Source organism: Meriones unguiculatus, chromosome 12, assembly GCF_030254825.1.
Source record: "Meriones unguiculatus strain TT.TT164.6M chromosome 12, Bangor_MerUng_6.1, whole genome shotgun sequence".
In the NCBI taxonomy this organism is placed as follows: domain Eukaryota; kingdom Metazoa; phylum Chordata; class Mammalia; order Rodentia; family Muridae; genus Meriones; species Meriones unguiculatus.
Genome location: NC_083360.1, coordinates 96,963,433 through 96,981,248, shown reverse-complemented (window position 1 = coordinate 96,981,248; position 17,816 = coordinate 96,963,433). Strand labels below are relative to the sequence as shown.

At 42.9% G+C, this 17,816-nt stretch overlaps 1 protein-coding gene across 5 annotated transcripts in view; it reads left to right on the top strand.

Annotated features, from left to right (window-relative positions):
• The window catches only part of Pus10 (pseudouridine synthase 10), a 54,028-nt gene that overhangs the window by 964 nt on the left and 35,248 nt on the right, over positions 1-17,816 (top strand). For 4 of the 5 annotated variants that reach the window (XM_021626594.2, XM_060365145.1, XM_060365144.1 and 1 more), the window contains exons 2-4: positions 1,533-1,677; positions 5,960-6,208; positions 6,666-6,752. In XM_021626594.2, the coding sequence (XP_021482269.1) occupies positions 1,552-1,677; positions 5,960-6,208; positions 6,666-6,752 (462 nt within the window). In that variant the 5' untranslated portion in view covers positions 1,533-1,551. Of the gene's footprint in view, positions 1-167; positions 1,678-5,959; positions 6,209-6,665; positions 6,753-17,816 lie in introns of those variants that run through there. The other variant, XM_060365143.1, reaches the window with a different exon arrangement.

Genomic DNA, 17,816 nt, shown 5'->3' with positions numbered 1-17,816 from the left:
GAGCAGAACTCCAAACACCAGAGACCCACACTGAAAAACTTAGTGTGAGAGGTTTTATCAGGGCTTCTTTTCAAAGCTAAGTCCAACATCAGGTCACAACTCATATCTTCTTACGAAATTCTGCCATTTTATTACGTCGATATGAAATCCGGTCTTCAAGGTATATGTCCTCTTTTAAATGGTAACCTGATTGAGGCGTTATTGGATTACTGCCGGGTGAAAATGGTATTGAGTCGTTTTACAGCTCTGTACTTTATTAACTTTCTCTCGGGGGTTTTGTTTGTTTGTTTGTTTGACCTTACCAAGTCACTCAGCATGATAGCATTGGCAATTCTTAACAGGTTTGGGAACTTTTCAGAGCCTGCAGATTGTGTGGTGTTATTTATTGGCTTTGCAATGATACCTTTATTCTAGTGAACTATGAAGAAATATAGCATTCAGTCTTTAAGCCAGAAGGAAGAGTCTAATTTTGCATGTTGTCAATTAAATCCAGAGGGGAGACTTCCCTCTGAGGTGTTCTTTTAAAGAGTTTACTGATGTGGGTTTTTTGTTTGTTTGTTTGTTTGTTTTAGAGACGATGTATTTATTTCTCTTTTTGATTTAGAAGTTATCTGTATTGAATCAAAAGCTTGATGTTAATTAATGGAAAAAAGAAAATAACTAGTAAAGTTTCTCTGTTAGGGGACTACAAGGATATCTCCTTCCCCCCTCCTCTCTAAACTCTTAACTCTGTAAGTAGCCCAGGTTGTCCATGAACTCAAGATGATCCTCTTGCTTCGGTCTCTTGTGTACTGAAATTACAAATGTGGGCTACTACACCTTGAATTTTACATAATTACTTTAGCTCCTCATAGAAGCTTTACTTGACATTAAACTAGCAGGTTAAGTGAGCTGGTAGAGGGGATTCAGACACTGAAGTAAGTACTTGACCACACAGACTTTTGTGACCCTTCCTTCTTTCCTTCCTTCTTTCCTTCCTCCCTCACTCCTTCCTTCCTTTTGTCCTCATATTTTAAGTTCTTTCTTGAAAGGTTTACACAGGCAACCCTGAGTGGTCCCCAGCCCTGGTATCTGAAAGTTCTTAATGTCATGTCCAGAGCAAGCTTGGCTTTCTTTGTTCCTCACCCCTGGAACCCACATACTCACATAGTCAAGTTCATATTTTATAACATAGATGCGACAAGCATTATTGAAGAGTACAAAATGGAGTTTTTCAAATGAAAGCTAGTCTTTCTTCCTTCCCTTCCTTCCTTCCTTCCTTCCTTGTTTCCTTCCTTGTTTCCTTCCTTCCTTCCTTCCTTCCTTCCTCTTCTGAAACAGAGTTTCTCTGTGTAGCTTTGGCTGTGCTGGACTTACTTTGTAGACCAGGCTGGCCTCAAACTCACAGAGATCACCTGCCTTTGCCTTCTAGAGCTCTGGGATTCCAGGCATATGCTATGGAGCCAACTGCTAGCTTTTCTTCTTAAGGACATATTTGTGTGTAGCTGTAAAATGCTGAAACTGCTCATTTAGTTTTTCTTTCTTTCTTCTAGCTATAATTAATTATTCAGTATGTTTCCATTGACTGAGGAAAACAAACACGTGGCCAAGTTATTGTTCAGTTCTGGTACCTGTCCAAGATGTATCTTCAGATTCTGTGGTGTGGATCTTCATACACCTTACAAATGCCCAACCAAGGTATTTTCTTTTTAACTTAAAGAATGTTTTTAATAGTTTGGAATGAATGTCAGTAGCTTTGCTGAGTACAGTGAGTGATCCGTAATACCACTAAAGGAGGAAAATTAATAAAATTATTTCTACTAAGGTAATTTTGGAATTGCAGTTATCCTAAAAATTTGATGTAGGAATATAGTTGTTTTTTGAGTGATTACATTATTACTTAACATTTAGTGTAACGAAGCATCGTGGGTGGAATTTTTTGCTACGTTTAACATTTGTGTAGATATTTTATAAAGGGCATCTAAACACAATATCACAGATATCGCTTCTCACCAGATGCTAATGTGATGCAGCAGGATGGGGCACATCATAGCCCTGATTTTTTTTTAATAGAAATGAATTTGGTTACCTTTTTAAAAATTAAATCTTAGTTATGACTTTTATGAGTATGTACATATTTATGAGTGGTGTGAATGCTTGTTTGCGTGTGGGCGTGCACACTGTGTGTGTATATGTGTGTGTATGTATATATGTGTAGATTCATTTTCTCCTTCCACTGTAGACTCTGAGAAATGAAACATTGTTAGGCTTGTATGACAAGTGCGCCTACACATGGGCTGTATTGCTAGTTTTGGTTACCCATTGCTTGCTGTGTGTTACCATTTACATGTATGTATGAATGTATCCTTCGGGTACTGGGATTAAGCCCAGGGCTTTACACATGGCAGTATTCTGTCACCGATTCATGTTCCAGCCTCCACTTGTGGCACCGAGTGTATGTTCTGGTAAGTGTGTCTTTAGATGGCTTTGTGCTTGTGCGAACATTGTGGAGTGTGTGTAAGTTAAGATGGCTGCAATATTACTAGGCAGGGAACTCTTAAGGGCCCGCCCCCCGCCGCTGTGCAGTCTGCTGTTGTCGGGAAGCCTTTAAATGGAAGGTTTATGAGAATCGTCATCCCTGGTGCTAGCGACACAGAAACTTACAGAGTCTTTCACGCTATGGTAATGCATAGAGAGCTACGCCATTGAATAGAATACTTTCACATAAAGCATATAACATACCTGTGACATATGCTTGATACCAACAGTGACATTCTTTTCAAAGACAAACGTGTAGATATATATACTCATACAACTGAGTTTCTTACTTTAAATATTGCTAATAATGATGCAGCGATGCTATTTTTCTCTATCGTTGTCTGTGTCTTCTGTGTTAGAAATTATCAGTAGTGCCTACCGTTCGACTGGTTTACTGCATGTCAAGCTTTCATTTAATTTCTTGTAAGTACATGCTGTGATTATCTCTATTTTCAGATGAAGCGACTGAAACAGAGATTAAGCAGCAGCCCAAAGTTAAGCAGCTTATTAAATGAGCAGGCTAGAATTGAACAGTGTTTCTGAACTCAAAGCCTAGACTTTGGGGCTAGAAGACCTGGATGTGAATCTCAGTTCCACCACTGTATAGCTTCAGTTCGCTTCTCTGTACATGGGAATGGCGGTAGCTTCTACCTCACTGCATTTCAAGGGACATTACCTATTAAGTATGTGAAAGCAATTGGAAGCCAAAAATGGCACGTAGGCAGTGATAGTTGTTATGTGTATAAAAGCTCAGCTTAATCCAGCTTTGTGTAATCTTCCTTATATACTTTTCCGTACATATCACAGTATATATATCATATATATGATATATATATGAAATATATCATAGATATACTGTATTCAGAATACATTTTATACAAAGAGACTATCAGCAACTTTGACTTGTAATGTTCTTTGTGAATAAATATAAACACAATATTTGAAGGCTTTTTTGAAATGTTTTAAGCTTTATTTTGTTCCAGTCATACAGCTATCATGAGCACACACACATGCATACTATGTTACACTCATGTTACAGATGGCAGGTAGCAGTCAACATCTGTGTGGGTCATATTATACCAGTATGTATGTATATATGTGTGAATTTTTGTGAAAATTGAAGTGCTAATGCATCAACAAAATGAATTTAATGTTTGAATGAAAAAAATTGTCTTGAGTTAGTATAGTCTAACTGAATTCAAATGATTTCTTCAGCAACTGGACACTAAAACTGGCCTGATGTAGCACGAGAAAACTGAGCATTTAGATGGGTGGAGGGGAGAAATATCAGCCTTTCAAGCGGAGGCTTGTTTTTACATTCTAATACAAGGAATGACAGAAATTGGACAAAAAATGTAGAAGAGGGCTTTTTTTCATTAATGCATATAAATGGATTGTAACTATGGCACCAAATTTTAGCACTGCCAAATGTATGTATTTTGGTAAATTGTCTCAGTTCACTTGCTCAGCATCTAAATGATGAGATTTCACATTAATTAACACTTGGTACTTGTGAGGTTGTTAAGTAACTTAGCAAGAATAAAAATCAGCTTGTATTTTCCTCTGTGTGTGTAGACTGTGTGTGTCTGTGTGTCTGTCTCTGTTTTTCTGCCGTTGGATCTGGAACCCAGGACCTCGTGCATGCTAAGTAGGTATTTTACCACTGAGCTACATTTCCATCCTAGGTTGTGTTTTTATATTTCAGTAGTTAGAATTGAATCTTGTTTTAAATTAGTAGTGGATACCCTTCCCAATAGAACTACAAGCCAGGTTTGTAAATTTGTTGATGGAGCCTCACGGATTTGTGAAATTCTTCTGGAAAAACATCCACATATAAAAAGGATTTGATTAGTATATGGGTTAAATGCACTGATAATAAATTCAGAGGCACCAGTCACACATGGGCGTTGCAATAAGGACAGAGATTAAAGCACTTCTCCTTGATGCCATTTAGCCAAGAGGGAGCCCAGATCTGAATTCTCTACTCTGTTCTCCTTGTCGTTGTCTGTCTCCCTGGTGTCTTAGTTCGAGACTGCACCTGCCTGAAGGCTGCCTGGTGAAATTATCCCTGTGTGTGTCTGTCTGTTCCCAACAAACAGCTTGTTTGGTCTTTTTTTAAAAAATATATTTTTAAATTTTATTTCTAATCATGTGTGTCTGGGTGATGTATGCCATGTGTGGGGTTGCCCATAGAGGTCAGAGGCATTGGAGCCACTGCACCTGGAGTTACAGACAGTTGTGAGCTACCTACTGGAGTCCTCGGGAGAACAGTCCATGCTCTTACCCACTGAGCCATCTCTCTAGCCCTATCTCTATTAAACAGCAGAGAAATTGTCACATTGACAAGGAATGAGGAATGCAGAAATACTAATGTTAAGTATTTACAGAAATATCTAACAGTTTCACAAGGAGTTAAGTCTGACTGCAGCTGACCCGGATAGCAAGCCCTGTCAGGCAGTGGCTGACTGCTGCTTTCAGCAGGTATGGTGGATATTCATTTTATAAGGCTGATTTCAGCCTATATGCTGTGTCCAGCAAATGATTATCATAATACACACACAAACACACATGTGTTACTCCTGGGTCAAGAGCAAGGGCAAGTACACTATTTGAGATTATAGCTATGCATTAGCTTAGGTAATAAAAGATTACTTGGGAAATTCAAGGCAAGCAAGGTTGGTCGTTATATTGCTTTCTTAAAGGCAGGTTAAACAGACGGTAGGATAACAGTTTTAAGTGACCTCAAGGTGTATTATTGACTTTGGCTGTGAGCTTCAGCAAAAGTTCCAGTCTCTTGGAATGTAAGAGATACTTCTATCCCAAGGCAGGGCCACAGGTTAGTGTGTTAGAATTCCTAGAAAGCTAGTGCTTTCTGGGAATGAATAAATTGGCTTCTGCTGAATTGTTATAAACCAGCCTTGTAGGAGTTCCTGCTGTTCAGTCTTCTCTACACCTTGTTCTGAGACTGTGCCTCATTCTGTATTCTTGGGTCGCTTGAACTCAGGAGATCTGCGGCCTCAGCCTCTGAGCGCTCTAGTGGAATCTAGAGGGCTGGGATGCTTTAAACCTCACTGCTCGGAGGCAGGCAGCTCTCTTGTGGGACACCCAAGTGTGTGTTACTTGTGCCTTTGAATTTATTATTAATGAGCTTAATCCATGTGCTTATCAAATACCTGTTATACATCTGGATTTTTTTTTTTTTCAGAAGAATTTTGTAAATCAGTGACACTAACACCCCAGTGTGAAGTAGAAAGGCTCCATTAACAAATTTACAAACCTGGCTTGTAGTTCAGTTGGGAAGGACATTCATTACTAATTAAAATAACAAAAAGAAAAAACAAGAATGAGGTGTCATCACATGAGCCTGACTTTCATGTTTTGTCATAGGACCCTCAAAGCCACTTTAAAATGTTAATTGCTTTTTCTCTTATTAACTTTTTAGGAGTTGTTCGATGATCTACAAAAATTTCTAGAACCTGAAAAAGATGAATTAATTTTGGAAGCTTCAAACCCACCACTCAAGAAAATCCGTCTACAGGAAGATGGGCTCGATAATTGGAGTGCAAATTGTAAGGAGGGAGTCTCCGTTGCTGAAGGTGAAAGCGTGGCCGCTAAGCCTTCAAATTTGAGTGTGTGCAATGTTTGCTTAGGAATTCTTCAGGGATTCTGCGAAAAAGAGTATGTTACAAAGGTAAGCATCTGTTCCTCGTAAGACAGTGTGAGCCTTCCTGAACATACCATCCCTGTCAGCTTGGCTTAGTCCAGGCGGCCATAAAGTCTTTTCTCAGTTAAAAGAGCCCAACTATTCTGAAACGGTTATATCAACATATTGCAAAATTAATAAAAACTGTCTGACCCTCAACATGTTATCATGAAACTGCCAGTTGTGTAGGGTCAGAATTAACACATACTTACCATCATGATGTCTGTGATGAAGAGATGTGGAAGTCTTTTGACTGTTTATGTCTGTTTTGGGCAGTGCTAGGGATTGGCTGGGCACATGTTAGGCCGGTGCCGTGTCATGGGCTCAGCCCTGGCTCCCAAGGAACGCTGGGAAGCTGTGCACTGTCATCTCCTGGGAGAAATTGCTTCTTAGAGCCTCATTTTCAACAGTTCTTGGGAGTTACATATTTGTAATACTCCTTTAGGTGTGCCAAAAGGTTGAAGCCTCTGGATTTGAATTCACCAGCGTGGTTTTGTCAGTCTCCTTCCCACCGCAGCTGTCAGTGAGAGAGGTAAGGTCATTTGCACACTTCAGAGTAAATGCAGAATGTATGCTAGGAATTCCTAAGTTTTAAACCACAAGCAGCAGAAAGTGGAAATGTAAGCTGGGTGTAGGTGCTCACGCTTGTAATCTCAGCACTGGGAATGGGAGCAGGAAGGTGAGGACTTAGAGGCCATCCGGGCATGCATGCTGTGTGCACAGAACCAAGGCTGCAGTGCAGTGGCATGATGGGACATGAGCAAGGGTAGCCAGAAATGCCCTGGATTTATTGCAGAGTTGATTTTGAATTAATGTTGGTGGTTGTGTATTCAGAAACCTTTTGCTGTTGTCAGTTTTTCTTGCAGCCCCCCACATTCAGTCATGTGGCTGTCACCCACAGTCTAAAAAGTTATCTTGATCAACATCACATTTAGCTAAAAGTACAAAATTTGTTAACTTTTGAATGTGAAGTTTCTCCTAGATAGTGGGTCTTAAACTTCTAACGTGTAAGATTTATTCCGAGGTAGGCATGGTGGCTCTTGCCTGGGATCCTGGTATTCAGGAGGCTGGGGCAGAACGGTTGCCCAACCCGTAAGAGTTTCCCAGAGATTGGTATGTATTCAGTCAGGTAGGGCCTAGGAATTTGCATTCTAAACAGAGTCACCTGTGCTGTTGGAAGAGTACACTTTAAGAAATTAATACTGATAGAATTGCGCAAAAGAGTTACACGGCGGGTTCACAAATCACGCCACACGACTGCTTCCACGTGGGAGGTTTATTACGGGAAGGGGAGGGGTCGCAGAGACTGTCTCTGGACAAAGCAGGAGAGAAAGAAAGAGGTGGAGCTTTGAGTTCTCTTATAAGGCGACCCAGAGCATGCGCAGGTAGTTTCTGGTGGTCAATGGGTGGTCTTCTAGGTAGCCTCACAGATGCCGGATAACCGGTTCATCGGGCTTCTTAGGGCCGGCAGTAAAGATGCCTGCTTAAGGATCCCAACAGATACTCTTAAGTTTGGTTTTTGTTTTTTTTCTTAACATTTTATTTTATTTTTTTATTTGTGTGTTTGTAACTGTGTATGTGTGTGTGCATATGTATGAATGTGTATGTTTGTGTTTGTGTGAGTGTGTATGTGTATGCATGGGTGTGTGTGTGTGTGTGTGTGTGTGTGCGTGCGTGCGTGCGTGCGCGCGCGCGTGCGTAAACATCAGGACTCCTTGCAGTAGGTACTTCTGTCTTTCTGCCACGTGGGCCCCGCATATTGAAGTCAAGTCCATCATCCTTGGTGACAGGTGCCCTTATCTGCAGAACCATCTTGCCACTTCAAAATTAAGGATTAAATATATATGTGTATATATATACATGTATATATACATGTATGTATGTATGTATTCCTGAGAGTGAAGAGAAAAACATGGGCTATACATTTTGGACAGGTAAACTTCAATTAATGTAAGAAAAACTGACATAGCATCTGGGTGAAAAGGAAAGTGCAAAGATAGTGGATGAATGACTAAGAAGAAGCAGAAAGGTAGAGCGATCCTTTAGGGCGGATGAAGGCTGCGCAAAGGGAAGGTTTCCTAAATGGGCTCAAGTGTTCTGGCTTGGTAAATTACACTTCAGGATAGATTTAAACCAGCCAGGAGCTGCTCACGATCCTGAGGGCTGTTACAAAGCAGCACATTTTCCAAGCGATTGGAGGCAAAGTGCAGTTCCAAACATGAATTAAGTTGCTTCTGGAAATTAGCAGCTCTTGAGCTGTGGACACTGAGCATGAGGAAGAACGACAACGAATAAGTTTGCTGAGCACGAAGTGTGCAGCCTCTGCCAGAGCTGCCAGTGTGGGCAGCCTCAGCCAGCTGGCTGACCGGTCTTCCTTCTCCTGGTAACTTCCTGAAAGTAGCTGTAGCGTGGGCGGGGCCAGAAGACAGTTGGCTGGATTGTGCTGGGCTTTCTGTATCTGAAAGGATCTGAGTGGGTGACTCATCTCAAGCGGGACAGTGCTCCTAAGCATGATGTGAGGATCAGCCACGTGAAACTTTATTGCAGAACGATGTTACAATAGTTGCTGGGTCTTGACTTTCTGTCCTTCCAAATCCTAATCTCCAGAAGGAGGACACAGAAGTCCTCTGACGATGTCCGCACATTGGACACAAGCATCACTGCACCGAAGGGACTTTCCTCACGAGCTTCAGGCTCTTCCCTGCTCTCTTCTGTGCATGGTTTCTTGCAGTGACACGGTGGTGAGAACCCTCACTGTGGGCTGCATGACACGGGGGTGAGGGTGCAACAGGCATGCTGAGTGTTTAAGTTAATTCACAAGAGAGCTGATGGATAAGGTCAGTTTAAGAAGACAAAATAAGAGTAAATATGCCAAATAAGTGGACGACTTACTCTGTTTACAGGGACGCCTCTGGGGTGTAGGTTTGAATTGGTTAAAGAGACAATGAGCCAATTAGATGATATGAAATGCGATACAGTGTGGATAGTGCTTGGATCTCAGCCCGGCTGAAGAGGTGACGCTTCTCTGCTTGGTGCTCCTGTCCTTGGAATGCCGTTCTTAGATGAGCGTTCCTGCTTTACAAGGAACAAAGGCAAGTGGGACGGCATTGGGTTAGTCCATGTTCAGAAGGCAGGCTCAGGCTGGATGTAGTCCTCATCCCAAAGGACTTACCCAGGACAGATATGCTTTCTAACACTGGGAGTAAACCAAGGGCCGACAGCAGCTGGCTGGAAGGGCTTCTTACCACGCTTTCAGCTCCAAGATCCAACGTGGTTTTAGGGAAACCTGTGTTAGTGCCGTTGTCTCACAACAGCGCTAACCTGAAGCGGGGGGGGGGGGGGGGTAGGGGGAGTTCTACATCTTTTCACTTCCGATAAAGAGGACAATGACAAATTAGTGATTCCAGCCAGTGAGCTTGGTGAGCCAGGAAGCTTATTGGGATCACTTACAGGAGCGAAAGTGCCTTGGGCAGCCATGTTACTACAGGGCCCACCTCAGCAGAAATGATGACTAATGAAAGCTGCACGCTGGGCTCCCTGAACAACAGCTACCCACCTAACAGTCTGTGTCTCCCTGCACTTGATTGCCAGTTGTCTAATCTCTGGTGAGGACCTCATGAATCTTGTAACTTTTGTGACCTTTCTGAGTCCCATCAGTTCACTGTTTCTTTTAAAATATTTGTGTGTGTGACATATGTCACACTGTGCCTGTGGACGTCATGAGACGGCTCGCAGGAGCTGCTTCTTCCCTTAACATATGCGAGTACCAGAGAGCAAATATGGCTGTCAGGCCTGGCCACAAGTGCCTTTAGCTGCCAAGACGTTTTGCCAGCCCTCCTGTCATCCCATGGGCCTCATGGCTGCCCCTGCCCCTTTTATGAGAGAATGCCTCAACCCTGAGAAAATGGCTACACAGTAGTCTTCCCTTTCTGCTGGCTTTTATACTCTCCTGCCCCTTCTTCTGCATGTTCCCAGGCCGTGGAGGGGAGGGGCAATGGAAGTGTGTGATTATCATCTTCCGTTTCTGGCGGAGCCTTTGGTCCCTGTGCCACAGCAGTAGATTTTTATTCTCAGAGATTTGACTGGTGGGTTGCTACAATAACCATCTCTCATTGCAAAAGATATGTTTCCTTCTATTATTGAGGCTGAGAGCCCAGTATGGGTGTAAACACAAATGTTTGGAAATCAGCTTGATAAGGGAACAGTAGAGCTCTCTCCACTGAAGCCTGTGACTCCTCAGTCACAAATGTTTGTCCTGGGCCTGCAGCACGATGCAGGGTTCCTTCCTGTGGTGGGAGCCGCAATCCAGGTGGACTTCTGCTGTTGTTGTTGCCCTGCTTTTGAGACTGGCTTCTGTGAAGTCACGTGACAGCACTGCACTAAAGCTGCTAACCAGACTAAACCAGACCAGACCAGACTTAGGCTAAGCTGGGATGAGTATTCCAGTCTTGCTAATTCTTTGAGGGTTATCTTTACCATCCGAATCCAGCAGAGGGCGAGATTGTCTCACCAGTGTGGTTCATTTTCACACGCCTGCTAGTGTAGAGCGACCCCTTTGCTCGCCCTGGTGATTTTACATTGTCTCCTAAATGTTACTCTGATCATACGAAACACCCCTGCTTCTCAAAGTGGAGGATGTTTTGTTTATCAAATCAAAACGTTACATTTCTTGTCTCCATTCTTTGCATTAAAACTCCAAATTAGTTAAGAATAAAAGTACCAATTCTGTAGCAGCACTTTTTTACTTAAAAATTCTCTTTTCTTAAAATTTTGTAAGTTAATATTTTTAAATATTGGTTTTATTTAAATTAGTGGGCTCGTTACCGGTTTGGATCTATTGATCTCATTAGGATCAGAAGTAAAAGGAATGTGCAGGCTCACTTGGCATAGTGCGGTTCTTGTAATCCAGTACTTACAGGAGTGTGAGTTCAAGGATAGCCAAGGCTAGATGCTGATACCCTATATTAAAACAAACAAACAAAAAGAAATAGAATGCACACACTCAAAGATTTGCATGTATTTACAGACCATGGGATTTTCCTGAATTGGATTCTGTAGTAAAATCTCCCCCCTTTGCTAATGTCCTTACTATTCTGAAGGACAGTGGTTTTTCTAATTATGTTTAGTCCCCAAATCTAACTGTAAATATAGAGAACTACTCATTTAAGACTGTAATGTCAGCTGTGCATGGTGGCACACACCTGTAATCCCAGCATTTGAGAGAAAGAGGCAGACAGATGTCTGTGAGTTCGAAGCCAGCCTGGTCTACAAAGTGAGTCCAGGGCAGCCAGGGCTTTACAGAGAAGCCCTAAAGATTGTAATGTGTGCGTAGACCTGAGCTGGCTGTCTTCTGATTCAGCGGTTAAAGTTTCTTCTTTCTCTTCATTTTCCCTGCTTTTCAACTTATACTTTGTGTGGCAGATACCCCTTCTAGATATCCGACACACCAAGGTCTGCTCTCTGTCCTTTCTGAGCTTAGAAAGATGGGTTTAAAGTCTGTTTTAGCATCTGTGGCCCCTGATTAATCTCTGTGTGTGTGTGTGTGTGTCTATGCAGAGGCCAGAGGTCAGCCTTGGAATTCTTCAGGAGCTTGAGACTAAGGTCTCTTGCTGACCTGGCTGTCCAGAGCTTCAGGAATCCACTTGCCACCACTTTCTGCCAAGCTTTTTTCCATGGGTCCTGGGGCCCAGAGTCAAGTCCTCATGCTTTGCTGGCAAGCATTTTACCGACAGCCCACTTCCTCAACCTTCCAGGCTGCGAGTGTGTGTGTGTGAGGTGCAGTTGCACACAGCCCGTGTGGGCACTCTGGAGGATTCCGAGTGTCTGCTCTACCACCCAACCCTGTCACCTCGACTCAGCCCCTCATGAACGTGAAGCCAGGCGCCAGCCAGCAGCACCAGCAAGCCTTCTGTCTCCACACCCGGCAGGACTAGGTTGCACGTTCATGTGCTGCCTCAGTTGGCCTCTTACATAGGTAGGTGTGGGGGATTTGAACTTGTGCTCCTGCTTGAACAGCAAGTGCTCTTGCCCACTGTCTTTCTGGTCCCCAGGGCACAACTTTAAAAACCTTCCTAGCACACTAGTGTGTCCACGAAGCCTTCCAAACCCATCATCCCATAATGTAACCCTGGGAGCTTGCCCCATGGGTTACCAGCACACGCCACAAGACTATTGAGAGTCATGGAGAAGCCAGTGAGGTGACCAGCAAGTTCACACCTGTCCAGAACGGGGCTCTGTCCCCGAGACCCACAGGGTGGAAGGGAGAAGCAGTGCTCACAAATTGCCCTGACCTCAGCGTGCACATCATGGCGTTCGTTTCCAAGGGAGATAGTTTGCACGTTGCTGTGACTTCCCTCTCTAGGTATAAACCCATCCGTATCTTTGAGAATGTCTGGCAGGGAGTCCGTGAGTTCCCAGCCTTTCTGCATAGGTGACCACCATTTAAAAGTTGTCACTCTTACCGTGTGTGTGCTGTATTGGGGAAGGAAGCCCGTGCCACAGCGGGTGTCTGGAGGTCTGAGGACAGCTTGTGAAGTCAGTTTTCTCCCACCTGTATGTGGGTTCCGGGGTACATCTCACTCTGCCAGCTTGCACAGCAAACACCGTTAGGCGCCACACCATCTCGAGTGTGAGTGCGCGTCTGTGCGTGCCCCGGTGCCCACGTGCTGCCCAGAGGCGGCTTGTGGAGGTTAGTTCTCTTCGTCTAGCGCATGGAGATTGAAATCTGCTCATTGTGCCTGGGGGAGGGCGCTCACCTGTGGACCCGTCTCAGTGGCCCTCTTCAGGTTTGCTGTATTCCTAGTGTGTGGATTGGCAGAAAGGTAATTTCTCCACCCTTGAGGATAGTGGCGACTCTTCTAGCCATCCGTCTTCATTTGACAAAGAGAAACCAAAGCTCACAGGGGCTGGTGAGAGCCTGTGCGTGCTTACTGGGATTTGAATGTTTACCTGCTCCTTTAAAAACATTTTTTAAAGCCACATTAACTCTTCACCTTGTAAATTTATGTGTATTTTACTTTACCTGGTCATCTTGGCTCCATGAGAATGACCCTTTTTTAAAGTTCTCACATTGTTTTTTCTATTTATTTTAAGTATACAAAGTAATAGGTTTTATTGTGGTGTTTTCATACATGTGTCATACTTTGTTCTAAGCAGCAGTGGTGGAGCAGGGCCGGACCACTGTGGAAGTAGACTACCTATTGGATGCAGGGATGCAGCTGAAAGCATCCCGAGCGTGTATTGAATGCTTAGAGACGTGTATTTACTTTAGCTTTGCCTTTTCCTTGGCCTGTCTCCAGCTGGTCTACGTGGAGGAAGAGGAAAAAGGCAGAGGTTGCTCTGGTTTTCCACCGTGTGGATGTGCGGGCTGTGTAGGAACATGAGCAGCCTTTAAAAATGTGAAGTTTCCTGTTCTAATTTGCATGCTTCTATACTTGTGAACTGTCACACAGCATTTTTAGAATTTAGAGTAAGAATCAGGAGGAAAGCAGAACGTAAAAGAAAACAGGATGAAGCAAATCCCTTGAAACTGTTTCTCTATGAATGTACTCATGCCCACTTACCAACTGAGGAGTTTTCTGGGGTACATTAATTTTTAGGACTGTGACATAGTGCACTAAGTTTCAAAAAAAGGAACTTCTAATTTGGGCTCTTTCTGTCTCTGATTTGAGTTTTCGTGTCACACAGAGAAGTCACGTCAGCCATCTTTTAATTTTTTTTTTTATTTTGACTGATAAAATCATTTTACTTTAGATTTAGTAATTCTGTTATGATTGCTTCTGAAAAGTCATGTATAATAATGATAGTAAATTCTGTATGATTTCTACTCTGTGAACTTATAAAGTGATAGGCCACATATAAACTATGTAAGCACTGTGCTTTTCAGGAGCAGCAAGATAAAATTCCTTTCTTAAGAAAGTAAACCGCCACCATTTATGGAGTATTTCTATAGTGGAGTCTTATGCTGTCATCACAGCCCCCCAAAGAAGGCTGGGCTTTTATCTCTATTTTACTGCGATGAAATTGAAGCTCAAGTCATATTGCTGATAAATAATAGAGTTAGGATTTGAACTTTGAACCAGCCAACTCCAAAGAGAATACTGGTACGCTGTGATTTTAAACATGGGTTGCTTTTTGTACCATCTTTGGTATTTTCTGCAAGTGGGGGTGGCGACAGGAGCATTCCGAGAGCTTGCTGGCCGGTCAGCTCAGTCTAATTAGTGAGTCCCAGGTCCCCTACAAGAGCTCTTGTCTCAAACAAGGTGGGGAGCTTCGGAGGAACGGCACCCCAGGACCCCAGCACCCCAGGCTGACTTCTGACAGATGCTAAAATGAGCCATCAGTTACCAGTTTTTATGCTCTTAAAAGCTAAAGTTTTGTAAATAAGATAAACATTAAGAACTCAAGCTTTGTTAATAGTTGACTAGAATTTATACAAAAGGGTTTTCAAAAGAAGTATATTAAATTATTTAGTATTGTTATGTGTGTGCATGTGTGCACTTGTGCTGTGGTGTGTTTGTGAAAGTCACAGGGAGTGGCTTCCGGAGATGGAACTCAGGTTTTCAGACTCGCATGCACTTTTACCTGCTGTACCATCTCATCTTGCTGGCTCCTACCTAACTCATAATTTTTAAAATAAAAAGCTTCTAGTCATTTCTTTGATGTGCTACTTTTGATTTGCTCTTGCTTTTTGATCTGTGCATGTGCGTGATGGTGAATTATGATGTAAACTCTCTTAATTGGAGATGGGAGTGCCAATAAAGCTCCAGTCATATCCTGTTGTCATTAATATGTCCTTATATCCAAGAAAAGGGGGCTAGGGGCAAATGGGACACACCCACTTCTAGAACTGCTTCAGGTGAGAGGTTTTCCTTGGCTAATACTGATAGAAGTTCTATTGTTTTGTTCTAAGGAAAACCACGTGTATTTATTTCCTCTTGTGCCTGTTGTGCTGTTATACAGTTTTTCACGTGACAAATGCTTTCCACCTAAGTTGAGCACTCCTCACCTATAAAACTGTCATGCGGGGCCTTAGTCCAGCATTGTCACGGGCTTTCACTTTACAGCCAGTCTGTGTTAGTCTCTGTCCCCAGCCCCGGTTTTGAAGCCCCAGCTAGTCTCAAACTAGCTTTCTGTTTGAAGTTTCAGCTGAATGGTCTATGACCATAGCTAAGCCGGAGGGGTAGCAGTCTTCCCAAGGACAGCCAGAGTGGACTCTGATAGGAGGAACAGTTTGGCTTCAATTCCAATGTATACGTTTAGAAAATATGAAATATTTTCTTTTTTTTAAAAATTTTTAATTTTTTCTTCACAGTTTACTCATTATATATCCGATTGAATCCCCTCCCTCAGCTCTCCCAGTCCCACCCTCCCTACCTCTTCGCCTGTTCCTATTCCCCTAGCCCACGGAAAGGGGGAGTTCTCCACTGTTGCCATCCACCCATAGCTTGTTGGTTTGTTTTTGTTCTTGAAAACTGAATATACATTTTTTTTTAATTTTATTTTTCTTATTAGTTACATTTTGTTAACTCTGTGTCCCAGATGTATCCCGCTCCCTTATTCACTCCCCAACCCCACACTCCCTCCCTGGTCTCCTCCCTGCCCCTTTCCAAGTCCACTGATAGGGGAGGACCTCCTCCCCTTTCATTTGACTCTGTTTTATCAGGTATCTTCAGGGCTGGCTGCAGAGTCCTTCTCTGTGGCCTAACAGGACTGCTCCTCCCCTGCGGGGGTGGGGAGGTCAAAGAGCCAGTCATTGAGTTCATGTTAGAAATAGTCCTTGTTCCCCTTACTTTGGGAAACTACTTGGTTACTGAGCTACCACGGGCCACATCGAGCAGAAGTTCTAGGTTATATCCTTGGTTGAATGTCAGTCTCAGAAAAGACCCTGTGTCTGGATATATTTGGTCCTTGTAGAGCTCCTATCCTTTCCATATCATACTAACGCCCCTTCTTTCATACGATTCCCTGCACTCTGCCGAGGGTTTGGTTATGAGTCTTAGTGTCTGCTTTGAAACACTGCTAGGTAGAGTCTTTCAGATGCCTTCTGTGGTAGACTCCTGCCATACGTTCAATACACATCCCATTTGTCTTTCTAAATGAGGATTAATCATCTTCGCCCGTGTCTGCTTTCTTGATTATCTTCTTTAGGTGTGTAGATTTCATTATGTTTATCATATCTTGTAGGTCCATATAAGCGAGTATATGCCATGTTTGTCTTTCTCCTTCTGGGATACTTCACTCAGAATGATCTTTTCTAGATCCCACCATTTGCCTGCAACACCCATAGCTTGTTAAGTCTCATCAGGACTGCCTGGATTCTCCTCCTCCTCCTTGGCCTGGCAAGGCTGCATCATCAGGGGTGAGTGATCAGAGAGCAGTCAACTGAGTTCATGATAGAGGTAGCCCCTGATCCCCTCACTCAGAGAGCCACAGGGAGACTGAGCTGCCAATTTTCATTAAATCATGATTTTTGAAGTTATCCAAGTTAGTGACTGATGAAGTGTGGAACAGAGTTGAAAGCCTTAATTCTTTTAATTCTTTACTTTGGTGAAATCTCAGTTTATTTTTGAAGTGGTTGTTCAGTACTATTGTGAGGAGTTCAGTAGAGGTGATGTGAGGGGAAGTAGCTTGGGTGGGGGAAAAGTAAAATTTTAAAATTTGAATATGGCCATGTAGTGTACAAAAGAAAATAAAATGGACTGGATTTGAAGGTGTCAACCTGGAGAGCCCTTTTGTTCTTACATTTACGGTCATAGGAAATGAGTTCTAATTAGGATTGAGTTCACACCAGTGTTAACTTTCCTGTAAAGCTGGGATGTGTGTATTGATTGCATGATTTTCCTTTGGGATAGTTACTAAAAAATATAGGAGGAGCCATAACTTGGTGACTTACTGAGACTTTCATTTCTGAAAGGGTCACAGAAATCATCTACTTAGAAAAATGGACATTTATATTTAGGACGTGAGCAAATAGGCCAGTAACCAGCTATGAATGATGATTTGACATCCTAGAAGGTTTTCTAATGCAAAGATGTGTCCAGAGGATCTTAGAGTACCGTCTTAGCTCGTGATGTGGCCCGATTGTGGCAGATACATTCACTGCGTAGACTCCGGAGGAGTCTTTAATACCACTCTGGCTGTGCAGTGAGTCAGCATGTCCGGATAATCAGTGATTTGCAGACCAGGTTGGCCAAGAACTCACAGAGATCTACCTGCCAGTGTCTCCCAAGTGTGGGATTAAAGGCGTGCTCCTACAGCTGGATCTTAGGAGGCATTTCTCTCCGCCTGGGTTCCCTTCTTGCTGAAGACTCTTGCTTGTGTTAAGTTGACATAAAACCAGCCAGGACAGTGCAACAACTTAACTTTTTTGCAGGTGCATGTTTTTATCTTCTGAACTTCTTTTAGGCTTAATAGAGTATTCTACTATACATTGTTTGCATTTGCATATGCAGATACAGTCATCTTTACTTTTACTCATTTAGTGTGTGGTCATGCATGCTCGTGAGCCGAGCTGCAGCTGGAAATCCTGGCCTACTTGGTTTGGTTCCTTCCTTGTGGCTGGTTTTGTCCAGTTGCAGAGATGCTTTAGATGAGC